General features: G+C 36.5%; 1 protein-coding gene across 1 annotated transcript in view; it reads right to left on the bottom strand.

Moving 5' to 3' along the window:
- The window catches only part of OTOGL (otogelin like), a 93,936-nt gene that overhangs the window by 39,594 nt on the left and 28,422 nt on the right, over positions 1–25,920 (bottom strand). Inside the window, exons 22-29 of the mRNA XM_050324827.1 lie at positions 25,735–25,787; positions 24,864–25,026; positions 22,103–22,210; positions 20,699–20,837; positions 6,872–7,006; positions 6,250–6,396; positions 4,458–4,577; positions 2,177–2,293 (exon numbers count right to left, since the gene is read on the bottom strand). Coding sequence (XP_050180784.1) covers positions 2,177–2,293; positions 4,458–4,577; positions 6,250–6,396; positions 6,872–7,006; positions 20,699–20,837; positions 22,103–22,210; positions 24,864–25,026; positions 25,735–25,787 — 982 coding nt within the window. The remainder of the gene's footprint in view (positions 1–2,176; positions 2,294–4,457; positions 4,578–6,249; positions 6,397–6,871; positions 7,007–20,698; positions 20,838–22,102; positions 22,211–24,863; positions 25,027–25,734; positions 25,788–25,920) is intronic.

The following is a 25,920-nucleotide window of genomic DNA, read 5'->3' as shown; positions in this document are numbered from 1 at the left end:
CTCAACACATGGAATGTTTAAAGCAATGCTTTTCTTCAGTTTAGTCTCTGGTCTAGCTCAGCTGTAAAGCACTCAAATGGCACACGTCAGATTACAGAAATACTACCACAGCAACAAAGCAGCACTTATCTAACACAGAGGCAGCTTCTCAGCTGGCAGCTGCTAGAAGCTGTCAGGGACAGGATCAAGATTGACTTTCTGCCTTAAGTGGAGAGTGATGCCATTTTGCTTTCATTCTTTTTCTTATCTTGAAAACAGGGATGCCACTGAGGACATGGGGAACACATATGAGCATTAGCTCCACTGAAAACAACTGTAGTAGCTTTGCAGGAATCACTAAACAGCAGATTGGCTCCAAAGACCTCAACCTATTCTTGTGCCTGTAGGACAGCACCTCTCCATGGGTCAGCAATATCCTGCTGTTGTGACAAACTGGGAGCCATACATCAGTTCCCACTGAGCTCAGGAATTATGAGGAAGACCTTTTCTTCTGCAAATGTTGAGGCTCCTTAGACCCTGCTGAATTCAGTGCTTATCTGGGCAACTGCAATCCATCAGTTGCTGCCAGCCAGAAATGCAAGATTTTTGCCTCTCTGAAAACTGGGGTTTCCAGCCTGAGTTGAACTCTGAAGCCACATGTCCCACAGGCAGGAGCTTGCCTCCATGCACAGCAGGATCCTAATTCAACACCCGCATAGCAGGAGCAACAGTAATAGTGCTGCTCCAAGCATGTCTGAAACCCACATCTATGTTTTCTGTCCTTTCCCTGCCCCCAACGTCAGTCTCTGCTTGGCCTTTTTCCTTGGCACTCAGTTCCTCACCAATGCAGCTAGCAGTCTGCTGCAGATGCCCTTGATAGGAGGTCATTGTACATTACATTTGAAAGAGCTGTATTTTCACATGCTAATAAATAGGATTTAAAAACACATGAAAGATGTTTACTTTACAGCTTGTCCGATACAAGATAGTCAATTATGTACGTATGAACATATTTGACTATCAATAAAATTACATGTGCACCTGACATTTTCTTAACATAATTATGCTAAATTATTGACACAATGTTTTCAAATTTTAATCGCAACACAGATAATACATAGAAAATGAATGTTCAAGAGAAAACATCTTTATGAGTTATGATAATACAGCTTCTTAAAAACTCTCAAAAGTTCCATTTTTATTTATTACTCGTCACTTTTAAAATACACTCATCACTATGTTCTCAGGCACATGCTCAAAAAATTCTTTACATAGTAACTTAAGTCAACATTAATAAATCTCTTGGGTTAAGCTACTGCAACCTCCTACACAGGCAAATTCCTAACCATGTTGATATCAAACTTTAGTCCTGAAAGTCAGGAGGTTCAGCTGCAACATCTAATATTAAGTATTTAGTATTAATAGTCATAAAGAAAATATGAGACTGAGACAAAATGTCATAGTGATTCGTGTTTGCCCAGGTGTAAAGAAGTACCTAAATACCTTTGGGAAGCTAAAATCAGAAATAGGGAAAGTATAAAGCATGTCTTGCATTGATAAAGGATGGATTAAAATGGAATAAAAGATTACCACAAAAGCTGTTGTCCCCATCTTGCCTAGACTGACCTAAGGACATTCTTGTAACTCAAGTTCCAGGCTCAACCAGGTGTTGGGAAAACAAGGACACCAAGCCTCAGAGTTTTGATAAAAAGCAGATGATAAGCTGTCCACTAATTAAAAATATCAATAGCTCTGAAGCTGAAATCTTGCTTTCTCATACTTATTTCTATATTGAACAGGACAATTAACAAAATAAAACCACTTGAGATAAGTTGTAGGTACATTGCACATGTTTAATTTTACGTACTTAATTTTAGAATCCTTCAACATATAAAAAAACCTTAAAAATTTAGCTACCTATATAAATAAAGGTTATGAATAAAACCTAAAGAGAACACAACTTTGATCATTCAGTCTAATAACTCACAACTTCCAGCTATCACCATTATGTTTAGGCTCCAGTCTTGAAAGGAATGAGGAGCTCTGCACAAACATAGCCCACCCACAAAGAGATACTTGCAGGGCTTTATTCTGTATCCTCCCCGACATTCAGACGGAGGTGAAAGGCAAGAAGAAATCAATTACCATAATTTTATTATTTTCATGACAGGACACCTTGGATATTTAATAAACTTACCACATTGCGACAAGGTGCAAAAACATCACTGTATAAAACTGAGCATTCCTTTTTGGCATAAGGGAACTTGCTCTGATGTACATCACATGGTCTTAGTGTTCCATTTGGGCTCTTGCACTTGAAAATAAACAAAAGCACCACAAATATTTTATGATTAGGTGTGTTTATGATAGATTCAGGTACACCATAGTATCATATAATTCAATACATACATAATCAGAAAACTAAGTTTAAATACTATCTTCTTCATCGTCCTCTTTCCCTGATTTGTTGTTATAATTGAAAGCGTTTGCACAAAAAAAGAATCTTTGTGTTTTGTTTTGAAGTACTAAAATGTTCCTGCTGTCTGCTCAGTGCATAAAGACAAAATGTTTTCTTTGTGACACATTATAATCATTACCAGAGCAACCAACTGTAACATCACAAACAAATACACGGTCCAAATCCATTCTGGGTGGTTTTGCACTGACTTTAAATGGAGTCACACTACGGATGGCTTTAGCCCTGTAAGTTCAAATAAAGAAGCAGCAGTAGGAAGGCAGCAAGCCATAAAAAAAAAAATAGAGTCAAAGATCATCATGATAACTCAAAAATGGCTGAGATACAACTCCCTCACTTAAAGTCTCTCTTCAAAAAGAAAAACAAATGAACAGAGAAATGTAACAAAACAACACTCAGCTCAGAGAACATGAGTTCATCATGCTCTCTTGCTGCAGCAGAGAAGCCCAGGAGGGTGTAATGATGAATCCATAGGCATCATTGGGGTGTCCTGAAGCAGCCTTAGCTGCAGTGCAATCGTCCACCTACACAGCCCTTCTGAGCAATTGCTCAGACACCGCTGTGGGGGGATGTGCTGCCACTCCCAGGAGGGAGTAGCCCTGAAAGCATCCCATGTTTCACAGCGCTAATGCAAGCAGAGCTGTATTCTAGGCCTCCAGCTATCGAATATTCCTTTATAGTACAGGATACATCACTACAAAGGCCAAAGGTCCTTTTTGCAAAAATCTCTGAGACCTACTGCAGGGCCAGATGAAGTGTTTGAGCACAGGCTACCAGCAAGGCCAAGGTTGAACTTAGATTCTGAGTGCTCTGGCAGGCACTGAGATCAGAAAATTACACAAGATTTAACAAATATATATATATATATATGTTTGTTAAATCTTGTGTAATCATATATATATATATGGCCACAAAAAAGCAGGTGCAAGTTTGAGCTGCGTAAGCAAAGGTCGTAATATCTTAGAAGTTAATGTGCTATGCAAACACTACACACTTTTCTAAAGCAGCCACTGAACTGATAAAATGGAAAAGAAAAATTCACACACTTCATACACATATGTTTATCTATGACCTTCTGGATGAGCAATATAGCTACCAACACTACACATTTGCCTTGCTTGCTCACACAATTTTAACATTTTATGTAGAATAAAATACATTCAAAGGGAGATACTGAGGCATAAAAGCCTCAAAATCATTATTCCAAAGCATTCTTTCATGAGGCAAGAGATATTTGTTCAATTTCCTGCTGTGTCAAGGACACAACAAATTAAAAACTGTTTCTGACAGACATCTAAAGGGAGTGCTTTATAAATACTGATTTTTCAGGAGGTTCACAAGGTTATAAAACTTTACATCGTCTCAGCACAAATGAATAAAATACCTATTCTCCTGTGTTATAAAACCCAATTGCACCATCCACTCTCTACAGACCACTTTCTTCCCCTCATAAACCAAGTTTCCATACTGGGTTGTGTCTGAGCCTTTTCCTTCCATCCATTCACCACCTCTGGTTTGCCAGTTTATTTTCTGTTTACAAACTGCTACTAAATAGATCATTTTTTTTCAGTGTTCAGAAAGAAACTTTTTTCCAGACCTTTTTTCCCAGCATTCAGATTCAATTTACTTTCAGTATCCTGATGCCTCTAACACCAGAGAAAGTATGTTTGTTTCTAAAATTGGGGTGAATAAAAAATAACAGAAGCAATGTATCTAACTTTGCAGAAAACTGAAATCCAGACAACTATAATAATTGTCTTACATAGTGGAAAACATATTCTTGCCTGAAGACATTTTTTTGTTTCATTTAAATTCAGTATGTGTTTGCTATGACATAAGACATTAACACATTTCACATCTACATACATAAAAATTAAAATGTCCTCTTATGCAGTGACCATAACTTAAGAAAATATCTGTGCATCACTTGCTTATACTGTGCTCATTTATAAATTAAAATTATCATTTTTTTCTCTAATTTTTTACCGGACATGAGACTTACCTGTCCTAATACCCAGCTGTCTCCAAACACCTGTGCATTTCTCACTTCCATGTTGTTTGATGTAGTCAGATCATTTGAAGTATATTTGTCAAAATTTCCACACAAACCTGCCAGTTTACCCTGGAAGAGATGAAGATTTTTTTTTCTTCACATAAACTGACAGTTAATAATCGGTACAAATTACACACTTGGAATGTAGTGTTTTTTACTGAAAAAGCTGAATGCAACTCTGACTTATACTTTGAAAATATCTGACACTCTGTTATGCCTACAGTTCCATATTGCAAGTATCTTATTAATAGAAATCAGTGGATTTCTTCTTGTTTTCCAGAACCTGTTCTTACTGTCTGCCTGTGAAAATGGGCTGGAATATAGTAATATTTTTTCTGACTGCTTATTAGTGCAGCCAGTGCAAAAGTCAAAAGTTCAGGTGAATTACCTCATGATTGTGAAGCCTGACTAGTTGTTGTCATTAAAACTTGCTGCTTCTAATTTTAGCTCACAATAGCAAGAATATTTGTAATAACAGTTATAAAAGAGACAGCTGCAGCTTTCTGGTGTTGGGCAAGTGCTGCTGATGGAAGAAGTATATATGCATGCATGCATATATAAATATAGGAAAATAGAAATTTCTGCACAACAGCAAAAAGTAGAGTTGGATTTTTAAAGCACTGTGGCTCATGCAATAAATTCCTTTTTCTTAAGGTCTGCTGCAAACATTATCTGACTGAACTGCAGCTTCTGGAAGAAACAGTCACTGGAAACAGAAAGAGCTAGAAATATTTGTGTTCCTGCATGCAACCCGTAGAACTCAGCTCCCTGCTAACTTACTCAAAAACAGAAGATTTTTTTTCTTTTCACTCTGTGTATTTATTGATGATAAACAAGCTCGTAGGTGAAGTATTTTGTGGCTACTTTAACAAAAGCCTATAATAATTTTGCTTTAATACCACATTAGATGGTCATTATAGCTTTGACTTACACTTCAAAAAATCTGATACTGTATTCTAGCATGGTGTGCTTTCTTTTCTTTTGCTGAAAGACCCTCATCTTGATACACGTGTTCATGTTTGAAACAAAGCAGAAATGTAATTCTGAGATGCACAGATAAGGTTACTCTGCCACAACCCAAAGACTGAGTTACAGAGACACCAAGGTAGAGACACCAAGGTAGATGATGCTGTAGGAATGGAAAAGAGAAGAGCAACTAGCAAGAGAATGAGCTTTGTATTCTTCCCTGAATCATGGCTGAACCCTATCTCAATATACCCATTAGGTTTCAATGTCAGTTTTTGTCAAGATAGTTTCCTGTATCTTGTCTTCTTAAATTAAACCCAAGATGTGACTACATCTCTTCATCTCAGAAGCCTCTATTACATCTCAGGGTGCAGTTCCATCATCAATCTAATCCAATCTGTGCTATAAACCTGCTGCCTTCCACCTCACTAGATACAGGATTAAGAAAACCTGCAGAGAACTGGGTAACTCAAAACTACCTATTCCTTCCAGCCCCCAAAGTATCTTTGAGTCAGAGCTGAATCACTGCATATCTCCAAGGTTGCAATGTGTGGAGCAACAGAGTAAATGTGCATGTAGGAACCACTGTTTCTCTTCAGGAGTCATGTTTTCCATCTCTTCTTACTTGGGAAATGCTAGCAGCTGAACACCATGATAAAAAGCTATATCACTGGGAAAGTTAGTCTTGAAGCAAAGACAATCGGTTATTCAATAAGAGATCACGTTAGTGATATAGAGAAGATACACAGAATCTCATGTTTTTATTTTGGCTCACCTTCCATTGAGGTCCAACTTTAACATGCATCATAGTCTTCTTATCCCACAGAATTGTAATGTCCTGCTCTGGAAAGTGTATCACAGTATAATATCCAGCCTTCCAAAGTCGATATTTAGATTTGTTTTCCTGTCCCCCTAAGGTCTTCTGACAGAAATGAATATTTATTAAGATCTAATAAAGTAATTTTACCAAGGTATACAGTCAGTTATGTACAAAGTGTATATTGAAGAATACTTGATCTTTAGCATACAGCTGAATCAATAATATTACTAGAAATGTTGTTTAATACTTTGATATTTTGTCTTTTCAACTATTCAAGTTTGCTTTGATTTTGTACTTTGGTTTCCCTTTCAAAACCAAATGGAAAGAAACCCATAAACACCAATATGTTTCAACTCCCTGAGACTTTTGAGCAGTCTTCTTTGTAGGGCAGATAGAACTTGAAAAAAGCAATGAAGAAAAAGATGTGTCCTGGGACCTGCTCCTTTATTCGGGCCTAGGCACTTGTACTATATTAACTCAGACTGAGAGACGCTTTCCAAAAACATGCTGCTTTAGAGCTGTAAATTTGCAATGCTTATCTTAAAGGGCAACCCAAAAAGGAAAGAAATTAACTAACCTGCTTCTCAGAAGGTTCACTAAAATAAATCTCAGTGTCTCCAACAGTGATGAAAACATTCTTCGAGCAAACAATATCATTGTCAAAGCACTTTTTGTTTTGAGCTATTATAGATATATTTGAGTTATCTGTGCTCTGCAACATTAAGAAGAAATCATGTTACTTACAGATGCAATTGCATTTCATTCCTGCAGATTTATTCTAGGATTACCATTACAAAAAGATGGATAATTTAGTATTCCCACATTTTTTAAATAAATTTAAGAAAGTTACCAAACAAGGAAATGGATTTTTAAATTCAAAGCTGAACCCACAAACAACTCATACTTTGGAGTTAAATACAAGGAGCCATTATGTTCAGCTGTGACTCCTTTTCCTGAGGACTTCGCAAACTCAGAGGATCAGCCTACCTCTAAAATAAGAGTCTGGTTTAGGCTTTCAAAATGTGCTTATACATGGAATTGAATATTTATGGTTCAGTGTGGTTGTCAGGATTGAGACATGCTATAAAAAGAGCTTTATTTTTAAACCAAGGTACACGAGATCAAGCTGTTTTCATATTTTTAAAACCAAGAAACCTACCATCTGTCAGTAGTGGATAGAGCAGATTTTGTACCACCACCCATCAAAATTCACAAAACCATGAGTCATGTTCAATGTTCTTGGAGGGGGCAAAGGTTTGTGTTGATACTTTTGTTTGTGGGGTGTTGGTTTTTTCTACATTTAGAAGAGTTGAATACTTTGTCGTCTTTAGATTTACTGGTATTTTAGTATCTAAAATTCAAATCTACTGCCTTCCTAATCCAATACCTCTTGGCTCTCCAGCCTGTAAATTAATTTTGAATTCTAGGCACAAAAAAATCACTTTTGTACCTTGGCTTAAGATGTCTATTTATTCACCTACAGCTTCTGTGGTTCTGTGGTTCTTCTGTATCCTGCATCTTGGTGCAGGAAAACTGTATTTTCAGAGATGATAACACTACCACAAACAAAACCAAGGTTGAGCTACTCTTATTATTTCTTATTTTAATTTGCTTTCCAGTTCATTTCTGTACCAATCCTTGCAAATCAACAAGCAGCCGTAACTACAGAAACGAGTTAACTTCATAATATTATTATTAGTGCTTCTGAATCTGGTTTAATTTTTATTATTTTTCAGTCCTACAGTCATCACAAACCTGAGACAGATATGAAATAAAAATAAAAGATATGACAGATATGAAATAAAAAAGCTATTTATCTCACCCACCGAGTCATCTAGTCTTATATGGGACACTTGGGTAGTGCTGGGAATAAAGATGTTTAAACTCTTCTTACTCCCACGTTCCTTTAGACACTCTCTGAGACTATGATTTGCTGAAATTAATTGCTGGTGCTAATGGGCATGGTGGGCAAGATGGGAATTTCCCCAGTCCTGGGAACTCCTCTTGGCTCCCAGCATTCCTCTCGGAGAGCTCTCCCTGGCCACAATGGGAGGGATCTCTTGCCTTGGTTTGTGCCCACAGCATCTCTCCCCAGAGCTTTGATTCCCCCTGTGGTCAGTGTACTCCTGAAAGGTACTGACTATTTACTCCTAACTACTTCTTGCCTGTCTCACATTTGTACACTTCTTTTTTCTTTGTTCATTAGAACTCAAGAATTAGGGGGAAAAAAAAAAATCAGTAATTTTTCCCCACCGGTGAGGAGCACTGCATACAGAAAATGCAGATGCTACAGGAAGCAGTTTGTATGTTTTTTCTCAATAAAAGTCATAGTGACCAAACTCTCTGAAGAACACTAAAATAAAAACCAAACCCAACTCCAGGTGATAGATAGTGTAGAGGTATTTTTTTGCCACATAGAGGAGGTGCTACAGTTTTGCTGCCCTTAGCCTAGCATAGCCTACAAGCCAGAGGTTGCTGCTACTTGGCATAGAAAACACTCTACAGCAGGCATGAGCTAATGCAATGAACACAAGGTGTGGAAGACTGCCTGCAAGCTCTGTGTTACTCTAATGCCAGGGCTTAAGAAACAGATGGTATTTGTCAGCAGTTAGCTTGGAAAACAACAGTTACAGTGGGCAGAGTTAGTCACTAACTGCTAAGTGGTAAGGGGGTGTAGGAAAACAGCTCTCCATAATTTAGCAGGGGAATTCAGTTTAAAAGTATTGAAAGCTTCAAGGTAAAGAAAAGTTCATCTGCATTCTGTTGTAAAGTTGGTTTAGGTTGCACTCAGAATAAAATTGGTCACTACCTTATTGGGAAATACACTGTATTTTAATTAAGCCAGGCTTGCTGCTTGAGTCAGTACAATAATTATTCGCCTTCAAGTCAGGTAACAGCCCAGAGCATTTTTGGATTTATTGGAGGTGATGTGGTAAATTTAAAAGGAGACAATCTCATTAGTTTTCTAGACAGGATACGAGCGGATACATTCTGTATCTGGCCAAATAAAAAGTGAGCAAGGAAGCTACCTCTCCACCATGACTCAAGTACAGAGAAGGACTTGCAGTCTCCAGGTCTATTTGATGTCTAGGACATTGTGGGCTCTTTTCATTGCAGAATTAATTCCTCTTCAGTTAACCTAATCTCAGAAAAAGGGGACACTCTGAGTCAATAGGGAACAATGTCTTCACTGTAAGAAAAGACATGGAGGGCTTGATTTTAAATAAGGATAGTTAAATCAGGCTAATTATCCCACAGTAAAAACACACCTTTTTTGGCAATGAAGGCAAGTCAGTGGAGCAGGAGCGGGTAGCTGTATCAGCTATGCTAATTGAAGCTGCTGCCTGTGCCTGACAGTCCAGGCCAATCCCTTCAGCTGAACAGCATCAACATACTCAAGTCAGAAATTTTTGTGTATGGTTGGGATTTGAGCCAAGGGCAAAAGCTGGGTTATATTTCAAGTTAGCTCTGCAACAGAGAGAAGCCTGGAGCCCGGAAGTGTTTGCTGACCAAAGCCAGAACAAGGAGTCCTGAAGACATGTGAAGTGCTTCCTTACTTGTAGGACTGCATGATGGTATTAAATTACTAGAAATGATGCAGGATGGAAATGCAGAGATACAGTGGTGATGGTTCAGTATGAGTAATCCAGACATTTAAGAAAAAATGGCTCTGTATTAAATCCTAAGTAATCTGTGCTTTCTCTTTTTCTAATTAAACCTTATACCTAAATCCAGACAGAACAAACATCATTATGGATTACCTATCTCTCACGGCTCAAAGCTTTCACAAAAATATTTGCTCTACATACATACTCTTGCCATTCCTTCCATATAACTCAATTAAAATTGAGACTTTTCCCAGCCATACAGTACCAGCTAAATCCAGTGCTGAATGACTGTTTCTATCACAGTCTTCAAGTTATTCTATAACCGTTGCACATGCAGCCTCCTCTTTCAACAAATCAAAATTAAAGTGCAATTGAAATTGAGTACTTAACTACTGACAATTCAAAAGAAAGGACTATTAGATAAAGTGAGGATGATTTTTTAATGTTTATATATATTCATATGTATATAACAGTAAAGTCTTAGGCAAATTTCAAGAGTTCTTATGGAATGTAATACTGTAAATGAGAATGATCGAATTCCATCTCTCTAATCTGCACCAAATCCACACAGATATGAAAACAAGCTTTTGTCACTACCATTAGAAGAAATGTCTGAGCAGACACTAGGAGCAGGTCTAATGAATAACAAGGTGGGGTTTTTTGTTGGTTTTGTTTTTTTTTTCTGCACAGCCTTTGTCCAAGGCAGAGTCACTCTTTACCTTTTTAGGTAAAATGCACCCAACAGGGGATGTACTACAGTTCATCATGTGAAACCTACTTACGCTGACAGAAACTAGAAATAAAATGGTTTTCCCACTGCAAGAGTATCTTCCCACGTAAATTACCATATCCAGTCTGTTCCAACTTAATGTCAGTTTCTTTGTGATAACATGGAGTTGCCAAGCAACAGGAAAGACAGAATCACAGCTCTGGGCAGTCAGTCAAAAGCTCATTGTCAGCCCCACTTCTCGGGACATTCTTTTTCTAGACTTTGCTGCACTTTTTTTCCATATTTCTTCCTAGTCAAAAAAGCAAAGCACTGCTTTCCTTTTTCCTCTCTTTCTTTTTTTTTTCTTTTTTTTTAGCAGTGCTTGGGAATGCTAGAGTTTATTTTTGTTATAAACTTTCTATTTCAATATCCTGCTAGAAATTTTCTATCCCTTTTAACCAATAACAACACTGCACAGTGTGCTTACATAGTCAAAATGCAGCCTGGGAGAGGACAATTTAAAAGTGGTTGTATTTATTTCTTTGAAAGTTTCATTAAAATCTCTAACTGTTCAGTGTAAAGACTCATTCCTTTCCATTCTTAATACCCTGATTTACCCACTGTTTCTGGTTTGTTCCCTAGAATATACTAACTTGCAAACTAGGTTGGCCATAAAGGCACCTAAGGACATACTGGAAATAGATTAATCCTAACTTCCTTTTGTTTTAATGATGCTTTATATGTTTTCATATCTAGCCACACAAACAAGTGCAAAAAGCTCTACAAATACAGAAAAAAAAAAACCCAGTAGTTTAAAAAGTAGAATTTGCTTTCTCCTTTGTATGTATTTCAGAGGGATACCCTTAGCCCTGTTCAGACTCAATATTTCAGGAGATTTTATGGAAAGTCAGATTTAGTTTGGTTGTTTACTGGGCTGTGAGTTTCTTCTGAAGGAACTTAACAACTGAAACTATTACCTCTAGTAAGCTTGGTCCTAAGAGAAATAAAATATCTTAGCCCAGATTTAATGAGCACTTAGGCATAAATATTTAAGTGGGTTTGGAAAGTAGGAAAATGCCTTGGCACCTGACATGTACTTGCTGTTTGTTTCTTGTGCCATTATACTGGGGACTTGATCTCCAGATAATCAGTAAATCACATTAATTACACAAAACTTATTTTGACTTACACCAAGAAGCATCTCTTATTGAAAGACTTATTTTGTTTTGCTGCTGCACAAATTTCTCCTGTACCTTTTCAAAATTACATATATACATTCCATGTAATTTTATTTCATCCCTGCTTATGCATTCTGTACAAATTTGTATCATCAAATGTTCATCCCCATAGCTATTAAAACAATGGAGCAATATCACTTGGAGTCAACAGATGGCACTGATACACATTGTCTCAGTTTGGGAAGAAATCCACATGAAAGTCAGGAAAAAATACTATAGGAAAGGTAGTAGGTGATCCTGTTACAGGAGAAAGAAAAGAGAGGAAAGGAATGAATAATACTTTTTTTCCACTGATGTTATGCATACCTTTACAAGTATTTAAAAAAAAAAAAAACAAAAAAGACAAACAAAAAAAAAACATTCAGGGCCTAAGAACCTGAGGACTAAATTGCTTATGCACATGCACATAAATTTTCTTTTCCTCTGCACCTACATAGCTGCAGATTATTTTCACTTAAAATAGGGCAAAGAAGCTTGCAATACACTTGTAAGATATGACACATTTTTAGCTTTTCAGCACAGTTAAGTAGAAATGGAGGAGAGCAACGTGACTGAGTAGATTCACTGATGAAATTTCAAGGGGAGTGAGATTATTCCAGTTACTGACTCATCCTCAAACAACTTCCAGATGTTTGCTAATGCATCCATGATAACTCTTTCCTATTTCTTTAAAAGTGACTTCTGAAAAGGATACATCTCCAGCAGAATAAACTCTCAAAAACTCAAGAAAGATGTATTACAAGTATGTATATATACATATATGTATCTATACAAGTAATAGGAAAAATGTAGCATTATATAATATTTTCTTTATTATAAATAGGGGGTTATGTAGAAGATTTTATTGCAATATAGAGTTGTTGGGTGTTCTGAGGTTTTGTCAACAATAAAACTTAAAAAAAAATTTTAAATCTACAGCTAATAACAAAAATAGATGACAGCAAATATTTTATTTTATCTACTTAAAATAGAACCTTGTTCTAACTCAATGTTTCTTAATTTCAAAAAAGTTGGTTAATCAGATAGACATCACTGGAAAGGTTTTGTTTTTCTTTTTTATATTTTAAGAGAACCATACTTAAAGTTTTGAGAAAAGATCAGTTAAAGCATATTTCCTTTTGTTTCATTTACCTAGCTTTGCCTGCTTGTGTATCAGATTTGGCTTTTGCACAGGTCACATTACCTCAATCCCTGTCTAATTAAAAATGAGATCGTCTGCAGATTAAAGATTTGGGAACTTTTGAATATTCGTTTCCAAGAGATGCATTATGTAACATGAGCTATTCTGAATTATAAATCAGCAGCACAGTTGGTGGTGTTAGTTTTAGTATCTAAACATGTATTTTTATGAAACATGTTAGTGTTGTTTTATTAATAGACAAATATCAATATTTTATCACTGTTGGTTGTAATGATAAAGTACAATATAACAGGAATAAAAGGATAAGAGCTCCAGAAAATTAGGGTAGGAACTAGAAAGCTGGAACTTGTACAAAGCTTTAACGTTTTTCAGTATAAAAAAAGTTACATGTGTTCATTTACACTGCTGAAGTTTAGTTTCCACACACTCAGAAAAAACAACAACAACAAATTCATATCCTGATCTAAATCAGAGTAAATTTAATTCATAGTTCTTGTAGCTCACTAACAACCAGAGGCTATAAACTGCTAGACAGCATCCAAAGGTGACTAGCCTGAGCATCCCACCACTTCAAACACAGCAAAGAGCTTTCACTTTACTACTGCCAGCACACCATACAGCTTCCTGAAGCAACAGCACATGATGCTGGGTTTTGTTTATCTTTTACTGTGCTGTATCATCAACAGTCCACAAAGCAATACCCACCAGAGGCGCTCCAACTCAGGCAGTCATTCTTACAGGGAACTGCCTTTTCAGGCAGCCATCAGAGTAAAACATTTGAGAGTCAGTATAGCCAAAGGGCTGTTGGATGATGAACACCGATGCAAAATCAGAAATTCAAGGCAAAAGGTCATTTTCTTCAAGCTCTGTGGTCACTAAATGGCAAGGTCCTCAGAAAGAGGATCCAACTTCTGAGTCACACGATGAACATACCGCCTCCAAATTGCCATTCTCATGGTAAGAAACTTTTCCCCAAGCCTTTCCTGGAAGCCCTCCATGCTAATCTGCACAAATTGAAAGAAGCCTTTCCTTTGTTGGAGAATAAAATTGATTCATTCACGGTATAATTTAATGGTCTGGAGAATCAGGTGGGGGAGACAGAAAGGCATGCAGAGGTAATTGAGTCTGAAATCATTGATCTGAAGAAAATGGAACCAAAGCATAAATCCATTGCCAACTGTAATCAGATCTTTTGGTCACAGAAGGAATAGAGCAAATAGAAAAACAGGTACAGCTGAAGACAAAGATGGAAAGGGTTTGTTATTGACCCTCACAGGACTTCCAGAGACCCAGGAAAAAAAAGAGGGCATCCAGAAAGGTTTCCTCTGAAATGATGGGACTGATGAAAAGCAAACTATTGCTATTCTTCACAATTTATTTACAGTAGATAATATCTTCACTGAAGTGTAGTCTCTCTCATTTGGACACAAATTTTCATACAACTTGTCAAGAAATGCATCATTATTTCTACACAGTTATTGTTGCTATAAATTATATGACAAGTGTTTTAGGTGGATATATTTTGGCACATCACTTACTCATGAAACTATTTGCTGGAATGTGGTTTGAGGTAGATATGTTAATTGAAAAATTTAAGGCATTCTGATTGTAGCCCCATCTAACAGTTTTATTTATATAATTTATTTATTTATTATAAAAGATGAAAATTAGTCTGATGTCCAATTTTAAACATTTGTAATTTCAAATTCAACATTATTCACTTTCAGAATAAATTTTCAGAACCTATTAAAAGAAATTATTTGTCCTAACTGTGAATAGTCAGCTTGACAATATTAATTAACCATAAACCTTCAACTTTAATCCTCCATAGGATGACTAATTGCAAGAAGAATGTATTTATTTTACAAATAGGCTATGAGAGAGACTGTGCAAAATAATATTTAATTCTACAGGTTTGCCAACTTCATGGATCTACAGACTGGCTACCTGGCACAAATGATGTTGAAAAAAAAGCTGCACAAAAAATTACAGATATAATAAGGGGAAGGGGGATAAATGCTAATTCTGACTCCTCAGATATGACAAGTAAGTAATCAAAAACTTGCTGCTTTATGTGTGACTGCTCTAACTTATGCCCAGTCATCATTTAACAATTTACCAATCAAGATAAATATATCAGCAAGGAATGGCTAAAATATTATCAGTGCATCAACCAATCTCTGTATTAAGGACTCTAATAAAAGTATCATTACCTATGAACTTGCTTCAAGTTACAAAAGAAGAATGTAAGAAACACGCTGCTTTGCTGTATTCCCCAGGGCAGACCAGGTACCTACCTCTGGGGACTCCTCATCAATAGGATAATCATTTGGGAAACTGTAGCACTGGTTCCTAAGATCATACATGTTTTGTTAAATGAACCTCTGCCTTAACAAATGGGCTCTCATGAGATGTCTCCTGACTCAAAAGAGTTACATCTGCAATTCTAGTTGGCAGAATGGTTCAATTATTTGATCAAAGGGATCAAATCGTTGTTGCTTTCGTAGTCCTCCAACAAACTTTGGCTTTAAAAGAGCCTTCAAGGTTGCATCAAAAAGCTTATTTTAAAATGGTCAAACCTGCAATGTCAGATGCAAAGTGAAAATATTTTTATTGAATCCTTTAAGTTAAGACTAGTCTATAAAATGGGAATACTCGAGGGGGAGAGCTTAGTTATGCTGACCTCCATCTTTCAGGATATAGGAAAAAACATTCCATCCTTTTCTCTGCTCTAGGACCTTACTGACAACCTACCAGTGGAAATACTGAAGTCAGGGGTTTTGTGCTTTTTTAAAAGGCAGATAAGCATTGCAGCAGAACATTGCAACAATGCTGTCATTTGAGGATGTTCTGAAGGGTAAACTATCCATCTAAACTCTTCCTTGGAGTCTCTCCCAGAGAAAATATAATTCTGCTCCATGGCATGGAAGAGAACATATCTGAGGCACTCCAAGGGCACAGACTCTCCAAGCATGAATAAGGACACTGAGCTGCAGGATTGAAAGCCATCACAAAACTAGAAAAAGGTCAACACTTGTCATAGAAAGACAACAATTTTACTACAAAAGCAAAAGTCTACGAAACAGAAAAGTGGAAGAAACAGACCACAACTACTAATAACACACAGTAAAAGTTTACCAGAAAAATAACACCATTTTGTTTGGGAAAGAATGTAGCATCATCAAAGACAAAAGATAAGCAAAAAATAGAAGAAAACAATATATTTAAATACTTTTAATTAAGAGACTGTCTGACTTTAAAATCGTCATTCATATTTAGATTAGCTAAAATGAAATATTTTCATGATCTACACTGATAAACAAGTTGGTCTGCTAAGATTTTTCCTTTTTTACCTTTGAAATTACTGAGGTTTTAAAATATTAGAAGTAAATACTAATGTCTTCTCTCTGAATGTCATCTATCTATACAGGGACTTTACTTCTTGGTGTATAACGTAACTCCTAATTCCCTGATAAGGATGATGGCATCATTTCATGAGACATTACTGCCCTAGTTTTCTTAATTGCTGTATTAAATCTTTTTGGTAATTTTCTGACCAATGGATATATCTGTTGAACTAGTTATAAAGGCCTTTTTCATACACCTACTGTCACCTTAAACAAAAAGGCCTGACAGGTGATAATGATGTTGAAAACAAAGTTTGAAGTTTTATAATTGGCTGGAAGTTGATACTTGATTTTTCTCCCACAAGAGCACAAGAGCTCCTTATTAAAACATAATAAAAGGTAAGGGTGAGTTCTTTGCTAGGTACAGTGCAATACAATGACAAATCAAATAGTTGTTCAAACAGATCAGATTTAGGGAGGCCAATGGCCAAATCAAACAGTGAGGGTTGCTGACATGTATGGGAACAGCAGATTATCACGCCACTAGGGACATCAGATTCAGATTCTTGCACTCATTTCTGCATCTGGGAAGAGCTAGTATGCCAGCTAATTTATTGTAGCTATAACTTCCCTTATTGCAATGCTGCAACACCTTTGTTTAGAGTATATAAGTTAGCAGAGACAAAGCTGTTCACTTCTCACAGGAAAAAGGCTAGTAAAAGTGAAAGGACAAACTCATTACAGTGTTGTATATACAATATTACAACCACTTCAGCTGCTTCAATTTCAGGTGTCTGGTGAGCATTTTACATGTTGTCCATAAAAATCAGCCTCGTAACAGCACTGGAAGCTACCATTAAATCAATGGAATGTGTACTAGCAGCTATCAAATCTATGATGTTCTGTAGTACCTTACAGGCAGGGAACGTGAAGCACACATCACACACAGCCCCATGGCAGGGGGATTGGACTAGATGATCTTTAAAAGTCCCTTCCAACCCAAATCATTTTATGATTCTGTGATTGTACTAAAAAAAAAAAAAAAAAAAAAAAAAAGTTGGTTTGTAGAACAGGTTGCATGATGTAGGTGCTACTACCCTGTACAGCTGTGCCTGCCAAGACGTTAGGCAAAGCATCTAAACTTTTGCAACTGTATGTATTTTTTCCCACCTTTCATCGAGCTTCCCTGTTTGGATAACAGGCTATAAGAGACAGGGCTCTCTTGCATACCTTCTGAACAAATAGTAGGTCAAGGTAGACTCATATTACTCAGATATTACTATTAAAAATGTATGCACTTGGCCACAATATAGGGGAAGGAGATTAGAGAGAGCGAGACATCAAAAGCTCTACTCTAGGAACAAAAGAGTGTATTTCAAACAAGGGCAATCTCATTATGCCATCAGGTCTGCATATGTAATGTAGCTTAACCACTTCAGTATGTGGTACACCTGTAGTGCAACTGTGTACATGCAAACAAAAGAATATGTGAAATTGCAGAACAGATGACACTGGATTATCATGCAGACTGCCACTATGAAGATGTCAATTACATCTGTTTTATTTATTTTCTCACATAAAATTCTATTCCTGCATAGTAGTAGCTAGTTTAGTGCCTATCTTCATGGTAGCATAGTTATGAGGGGGGTTTTGTGTTTACTGATTAGCCTATTTCATTGTTGAATTTCATCTTCCATTTTATTATGTAGTGTTTTCTGCCATAAGATCTTCTGAACCTTTAGTTTCAACTGTTCAGACTGAGTCTTTATCATCAGCATACTCTACCTCAATCCTTACACCACCTTTTCAAAATTCTTTCTGAAGATGCTGAATGCAGGTCTGAGCACAGATCCCTGTGCAATGCCATCAGGATTTTTCCATTCTAAAAAAAAAAAAGGCCATTTATTCCTATCTTTTGACTTCAGACTATTGATTAGTCTAGTGGAAGGCAACAAAGACCATTAAGGGACTGGATCATCTCTCTTACGAGGAAAGGCTGGGGGAGTTGCGCCTGTTCAGCCTTGAGAAGAGATGACTGAGAGGGGGCCTTATCAATGTCTATAAGTATCTGAAGGGAGGGTGTCAAGTCAGGCTCTTCTCATGGTGCCAAGCAACAGGACAAGAGGCAACAGGCAGAAACTGATGCACAGGAAGTTCCACCTGAATATGAGGAAGAACTTTACTGTGCACTGGAACAGATTGTTCAGAGAGGTTATGGAGTCTCCCTCTCTAGAGGTATCCAAGAACCATTTGGATGCAATCCTGTGCCATGTGCTCTGGGATTACCCTGCTTGAGCAGGAAGGTTGCACCAGAGGATCCACTGCTGGTCCCTTCCAACCTGAACCATTTGGTGATTCTGTGAATTCATGTCTCAAAGAATCCTCATTTTCATCCTATGAGAAACTAGTCTCTAAAAAATATATGTTGAAATCCTTCTTGAAAAAATCTTTAAGGTAAAATACACACACATTGACCTGACTATCCTTATCCATGTATTTATTGTCTTTGGAATAACTCAGAAGATTGATCATGCATGAATTTCTTCTTTTATTAAAAAAAAAGGGAGGGGGCATCCAACCCTTCCTCAACTGTAATTTCTCTTTATTATAATTTATATGAATTTCCTTCATATGTAAATCAGACATAATGGTCTGTTCCTGTCAAATTCAGCCATTAAGTCCTTTTAAAATGTTTGGTTATACTGCCATCTTCCATTCCTCTGATTCTAGGATTGCACATCACATAGTTCATCAGTTCTGTGTTTTAGTTCCCTCAAAGCTCTTGGGCATCTGCCATATGATCCCATCCATTGTTTCTTTTTCTTTTTTTTCCCCCTAAAAATACTCCAAACATTTCACAGTCAAAAATTAGCCCACAGATACATCATCTGTTCCAGATATAATTATGCCATGCCTAATTTGTAATAAAGAGTCCTTTAATATAGATCATGAAAGTTTTGCAAATAGTAAAGAAGAAAGAAAAATTATGAACAAATTTGGCTATACTTTCTCACGTTTGCTGAGTGTGGGGAAAAAATAGAGCTTGAAAAGCTGAAAAAAAGTCTGAGAAGTCCTAAAAGCCATCTATGTAGGCAGTATTTTCATCACTTTTGTCACGTTCACCTGAAGAATGGCCCATTGGCAGTGTGCCACATGCCTTAATTATCTGCCTGCCAACTTTATTCTCAGATGACAAATGCTCCCCGTGGTTTGTTTCCAGGTAGGTTTTTTCTTACACAGTAGAGTGGCAGGTGACATTTGATTGTAAAAGCAAAACATTCCAGGATCGCACTAAAGTTTGAAAAAGCAGCATGGATTTGTTTGAATGGATAGCATAAGAATTAAAAAATGACAAGCCACCTCTCCACCCCATCATACAGGCAAGAAGATTTTACAGGTAAAGTAATCCCTGGTTTTTACATCTTAGTGGAGGAAGATTTGTACAAAGGTTCATAAACCTCTGAGTAAGAGCTCTTTTATATGATACATGCCCAGAGTTTGCTCTGAGGTATTATTATCTTTACCAAACCTCTCTTCTTTTTTTCTTTTTAAACAAACTCAACAATCTGGAACCACTTTATTTTATTTCACAGTTGTGAATACTCTTCTAAAGCATACATGAAATAAACTATTTGCAGTAGTCCTTGTTGAGAAACTGTATTTTTCATTTTAAGTTTAGATAGTTAGGAAAAGGACTATTCTTCTCAACATATTACTGTAACTGAGAAGACAGACTCTTTGCCTTAAAAATAGCACCAATGATAATAAACAATAGTGGGTTTAGTAATAGAATATATTTCAAATGTCAGTAATGGTATTTTTAAACAAAAAAGGCTAGCAATGTACTGTAAATGTGTGTTGTGAGGAACATTGGCATGTAGCTGCCAGACAATCTCAATGAATGATTTCATTGTTGAATTATGAAATCATTGTGTTTGATATTATTATACACATACAATCCAGATCTGATGCAGATCACATTCAAGAAGAATTCCAAGCAGCCAGAGGTCATCACTGACCTCTGCCAAGGAGGGTTTACAGATAATTATTAAATAAATTTATAGATTATACCTAGTTTGAACAGATTCTATAGCGTTATTCTTTGCTCATTGCGATGAAAGCAAGGTTGAAGTAGAACAGAGATCATTGGTTTTTATTTTTCTCTAAACCATATAGATATGCAAGAACACACCCCTTTACCGTTCTCAAAGAGCTAAGCACAAAACGTCATTTTCCTTCACATCTGTTCCTACACTTGTTTTCTTAATGTTTCTATAGATCAACTCCCAGTGTTCAAAATACTTGTCCTTTCATGGAAACTTTTACTTGGACACACAAAAATGTATGAACAATCCTCTTACCTTTAGCAGGTAAGTTTGGCAGTCACTGACATAATCATATTCCAGTCCATCAAAGGTATAATAATGTCGATCTCCATAAATAGTGCATACAGCGGGACAGGGGTAACTGGTGCAATTGAATATGCCTCTCCGACAAACACTGTAGGGAAAACTAATAATCAGTATCTTCTCATAACAGGATTATTTTCTGTACATTTTCAAGAAAAAAACTTTTTTAGGTTCTTTATTTCAAGTCCTGCAGAAATTCATGAACGGAAGAAAAATCTTGAAACAGAGAGCTATTCTGTGGATTGCTTCTGAAGTTATTAGCAATGCCATGGCAAAAAAATGTTGAACATTTTGCCATCAGCCCATATCTACAGTAAATGTGCATAAGAAATAAATGCAAAACCTCAAACTTTTCGTGGTTTATGGAAATATTTCCATCACTGCCTCCACTATAGATAAGACACCATGACACAACACACTCGTTCATAAAACATGGATATTGCATTTTTTCTCAAGGCATTTTGATAAAGGTCTGCACATATTCAAAGCAAAATACCTCCAGCTGCTATCTGCAAGATTTTAGGTTATCAGACAAGTATGGAATGAGTTTAAGAAATTAATGCTGATATTTTGCAGGAATACTTTTCCTGTCAGCTACTTTCAATGGTTTACACAAATTTGTATGAAGGTAGTATTGGTATCCGCTACTTTTGCTTGTGTAAGTGTAAATGCTCATTTGATTTGCCAATGCAGTTTTTAACTGATTGAAAGCTGCCAAGCCAATCTTTTTTTTCATTATTAAATGTATACTTAACTGAATATAGATATTTTGGCTAGCAAATTATAATTAATGAAAAACTGTTTTGTTTCAGTATGTGTCAGGTAAAGCTCCTTAAAAAGATGCTGTGTGCTAGCTCATTTTTAAATTCTAATGGTCTTTTTCTTTTTTTTTTTTTTTTTTAGTTGCTCATCTTCTTCCTATACAGTCACTCATGGTAACTGGTAACTTACACTGCAAAGAGTCCAGCTGCCAAAGAAGCAGACTATTTACTACTGTCCTACATTTAATCTCTCTTTTTTTCTGCTTGGTTACCTTTCATGATATTCTATTCTCCAGAAGCCAAATGTCTTTTATTTCAGAGATTAAATAATATGTGTGGAATTAAGTATTTGGGTTTGATTGCTTCTTAACTTGGTTATCTTCAGCTTACTTTTCAGATCTGAAGAAGCACTCCCCCCAAGGTCTTCCTACTTATCCAAGTCTTTTAGTGAGCCTAATAAAAGATATATCCTGTAACTGAGTACAAACAAGCATATTTTTGATTTAAAAGTATTCAACAAATTTTCTGTTTCAGTTTGACTTTGGGTCTAAGAGATCCAGATGATTTGGAAGTATGCAAGATGAATGCCACTCACCAGGTATAGCATGGTGTAGCTATCACTTCTCCTGACAGAAATTCCCTGTCTTTCCAGGTGCATGGACAACTGTCAGGAATATAACATTTCCCTCTATGCTCAGCCATCCTTTAAAATGAAAGAATTAGGAAGACAAAAGAGTAAATTCACAAGCATATCAACATAACTGAATATGTACCGTATTGTCTAAACCCCACTAAGGGCAGCCTATCTTCCATCCAGCCAAGGACAATTGTTTCCTCAGCAAAAGTTTTCCACATCAAATGATCTCCACTTTGCACAGCTGAAGACCTCACCAGGTCCTTCTATCGTTCTGTCCAGAAAGGGGTATGTCATTGTGGGGCAGCAGCTCCCATGCAGGAGCCCAGGTAATGTAGGTACTCCTCCCTGCAAGCTGCAGAGAACCTGTGCATCAGGCAGGCTGCTGAGGCTGCAGCAACTGTCCTGTTCTGTGTGCAGAACAGTGAGCTGGGCTATGGCAGCTGTTGCAGAGTTAGCAGAACTCTGCCATAGCCAAACACACACAGTTTACAAAGGGCTGTGTTGAAGGTTACCTGCCTACACCAGGGAAGTTGAAACAACTAACAAGGTTATGACAAAACAGAGGCATTTAATGCAAAAATTGTCAAATCTAATTAGATCATGAATAAGCAATTCACAGATGTGGTCAACAACTTTTTGCGATCTCCTCATTTCCATCTGTTTAGCAACACTGACTTTTTAAAAAAAACATTACTGACACTCCCAGTGCTGTTCTCTCTTTAGGGGAGCAATTACTGCAGTTGTCATTACAGCACATGGCTGAAAGTACAGAGAGATGTTTTTCAAAGTACGATCTTGAGAGTTTTTCACTTGAAGTGGAAGTTAAGAGGAATACACAGCTTAAAGTTTTCTTCATCCCATAATTGGTTCAATAAACAATAAGCAGCTCTAAGTAAATGAGTCAAGTGTCCAGAAAAATTACTAAGGATAGGAGAACACCAGAACAAATGGCTTGGGAAGGTCACAGTCTCTGTCAATGGAAGTTAAGTATCTGTCAAGAATAACATAGGTATTGCTGATGCTGCCTAAAGGCAGGAGAATAATTTAGCCCCATAAGATCCCTTTCCATACTACCCCTCTACGATTCAATTTAGCCTCATATCTCCAGCTCAGTGTAAGGGTGACTTTCAGTGTATCCTTGGGTGATGAATTTACTGTCATTCTCATTTCATTTCCTCATGAAAATCTGTGCTGTTCTATTCAATTTTTAAAGTAATACAAGAGATTTTGAGAGTTTCTCATTATTTGTCACCTCTTTGGCTACTGATTAGAAGAACGACAAGCTATCGTGCAAGAAAATTAATAGAAAATGTAAAATATTTTCATTTAAGAAAACCATTTTTGGTATATTAGAATCTATCTTGTCATAGGTTTCCAAAGGAAAGGGTTTAAATAATATGCACAAGCTCCTCTACTTTATGAGCACCTTAAGTACCCAGGATGCTAGGATAATGCCAGTCTCCAGAAGAATTCAGGATTCCACCCCAAAATGTTAGGTCATCCAGTCAAACAACGGGTCGTGGTAGAAATAAGGTAAGGAAGGAGAAACAATGAGAAGAACAGCATCTCAAGATAACAAAAAATTGACATTACAGTAAATTTCTCATAACAAGGTTTTCATCACTTGTCCACTTAGATTTAATATTAGGAGGTATATGCTTAACATTTTCTTGTATAAAAGTAAAACTTCTGAACTTAATTTTTAAGATAATCTGGCTTGCCCTTCCTAGCTAAAAGCCATACTCACTTCCTGGAACAACGAGTCATAATGGGTCCAGAAATACCATTTAACAACAAGAACATTACTAAGTGCACTAAATGTTATACATTTAATTTTCCACCTAATAGTAAAATAAGTGTTTATTCTCTTATGTAATAAAAATAATCATGTTTTTTACTCTATTATTTGACAGAAAGTTGGGATTTGGCTTGTCAGTACCCCAGCTGTAATTTATAATTCAGAAAATAATCAAGTAATATTTGATTTGAAATGGTACGACTGTGAGATCAGGGATTTAGCTCTGGGTTTTTAACTTATATTTTAATTTCTTCAAAATTTCAAATGAACTTTCATGTCAATACTGCTAGTTTAAGTTCATGCAAATATCATGGTGACGTTTCAGTAAAAATTTACTAGTTCACTATTTTGTACAGATTCATGCATTTCTTTGTGTTAAAAATAATTGTTTATACTTATAACACTAATGGTCTTGAAAGCTAACTTCTCTGTTGAGGCAGAGGTTGTAGAGGACTACAGAATACTAGGCAAGAACAATTAGCGAAATCTGTTCTTCACCGATGCTTTAGTCATCTATGAACAGCACAAGGTGCTGGAAGGGGAATTCTGGCAGTCTCATTACACTCTGCTCTGCACACAACTGAAACCATTTGCTACACACACAGTGAAATAAAATGGAATGTTGAGAAAAAACAGGAAGCTAACTAGATATCTGATGGTCCCTGCATAGAGAAACAGTGATACTTCAACTGAGGCAGGATTACAGCATGGAGCCTTACACCAGCAAGAAGGAGAAAAGGGCTCTTGAAGACAAAAGAAAGAGTTGGCTTTTTAACTGTTACTGTATGTTTATAGAACAATAGTTTCAAAATTAGAGGTGTGATACCACTGGAATTTAAAAAGCAAAAAAAAACTATGCAGAGTTGAACTGTGGAAAATATGTATTTGGCTTATGCTCCAGGTTGCTCCATCAAAGCTTACCCAGGGGGGCAAATGCAGCCACTTGCACAGGGTGGAGAGGGGACGCAGGAGAAGTTCATGGCAAGGTTTGCGCAAGAGATCCCACAATTCACACCCGCTGCTGGTAATCCAGGCACAGGAGATCTGCAGTCATAGTAGATTTTTCCATCTGGGCATATGTGAACTTCAAATGCAAAATGCAGGTCAGATGAGATCAACTGCTCTTTTACACTGAAGGGTTTCTATTTAGTTTTGTACAGAAACTATTAATTTTAATGTACAGTGAGCTTCATTACAGTACACATAAGAATACAATCTGAACAGAAGTCTATAACAAAATCAATATTAGAGAGATATAAAATTAATATTTGTTCTAATGGAAAAACAAAGGCCAAAATATAATATTAAGCATCTGGATCTATGCGCCCTGAGTCTGATACACAGTTCATTCTTAAAGATATAGTAATTATGTCTTAGGTAGAGAGAATCTATAGAAGTGGTATAATTTTGAGTGTATTGAAATCCCTTCTAAATTCATTAAAAATTCATTAAAAATTTACTTTCCAGAAATCAAGATCTTAAGGCTTCCTAAAAGTGGAGAGAGCCTAATTAGAGGTATTTCCAGAAGAACATATTGACCTAGAAGTCACATGCAATTATTTATTTTTTTTAATTTCCCAAGTAACTTAGTAGTACAATTTGTGCTACAGAAAAAGAAAAAAACCCCCCCCCCCAAAAAAAAAAACCAGCTTGTGCTTCTTACTGCCTATTTTAGATAAGCTGTGACATCAAGTATCTCAATAAAAATACATATGAGGAGAAAACCAAATGACTGTTTAATGTCAAAATCTTTCTCTTTGCAATTTTAATATGGGACAAGACTGTAAATGACCTGTATTTTCTGTAGTGGCTTCAATACATTTCACTGTTCCATTCAAACATTGACTGGAAAAGAAAAGGAAACCCATGTTTATTCAAGGGGAAAAAGTTTTGTAGCCACCATGTTTAAAAAGATAATACAACTCAACTTAATTTAAACAACATACATCAAAAGGAGAAAGAATTTTCCAGGTATCTT

Source organism: Myiozetetes cayanensis, unplaced genomic scaffold (assembly GCF_022539395.1).
Source record: "Myiozetetes cayanensis isolate MyiCay16 unplaced genomic scaffold, myiCay2020 scf3, whole genome shotgun sequence".
NCBI lineage: Eukaryota > Metazoa > Chordata > Aves > Passeriformes > Tyrannidae > Myiozetetes > Myiozetetes cayanensis.
This window is presented reverse-complemented; position numbering and strand designations above follow the sequence as displayed.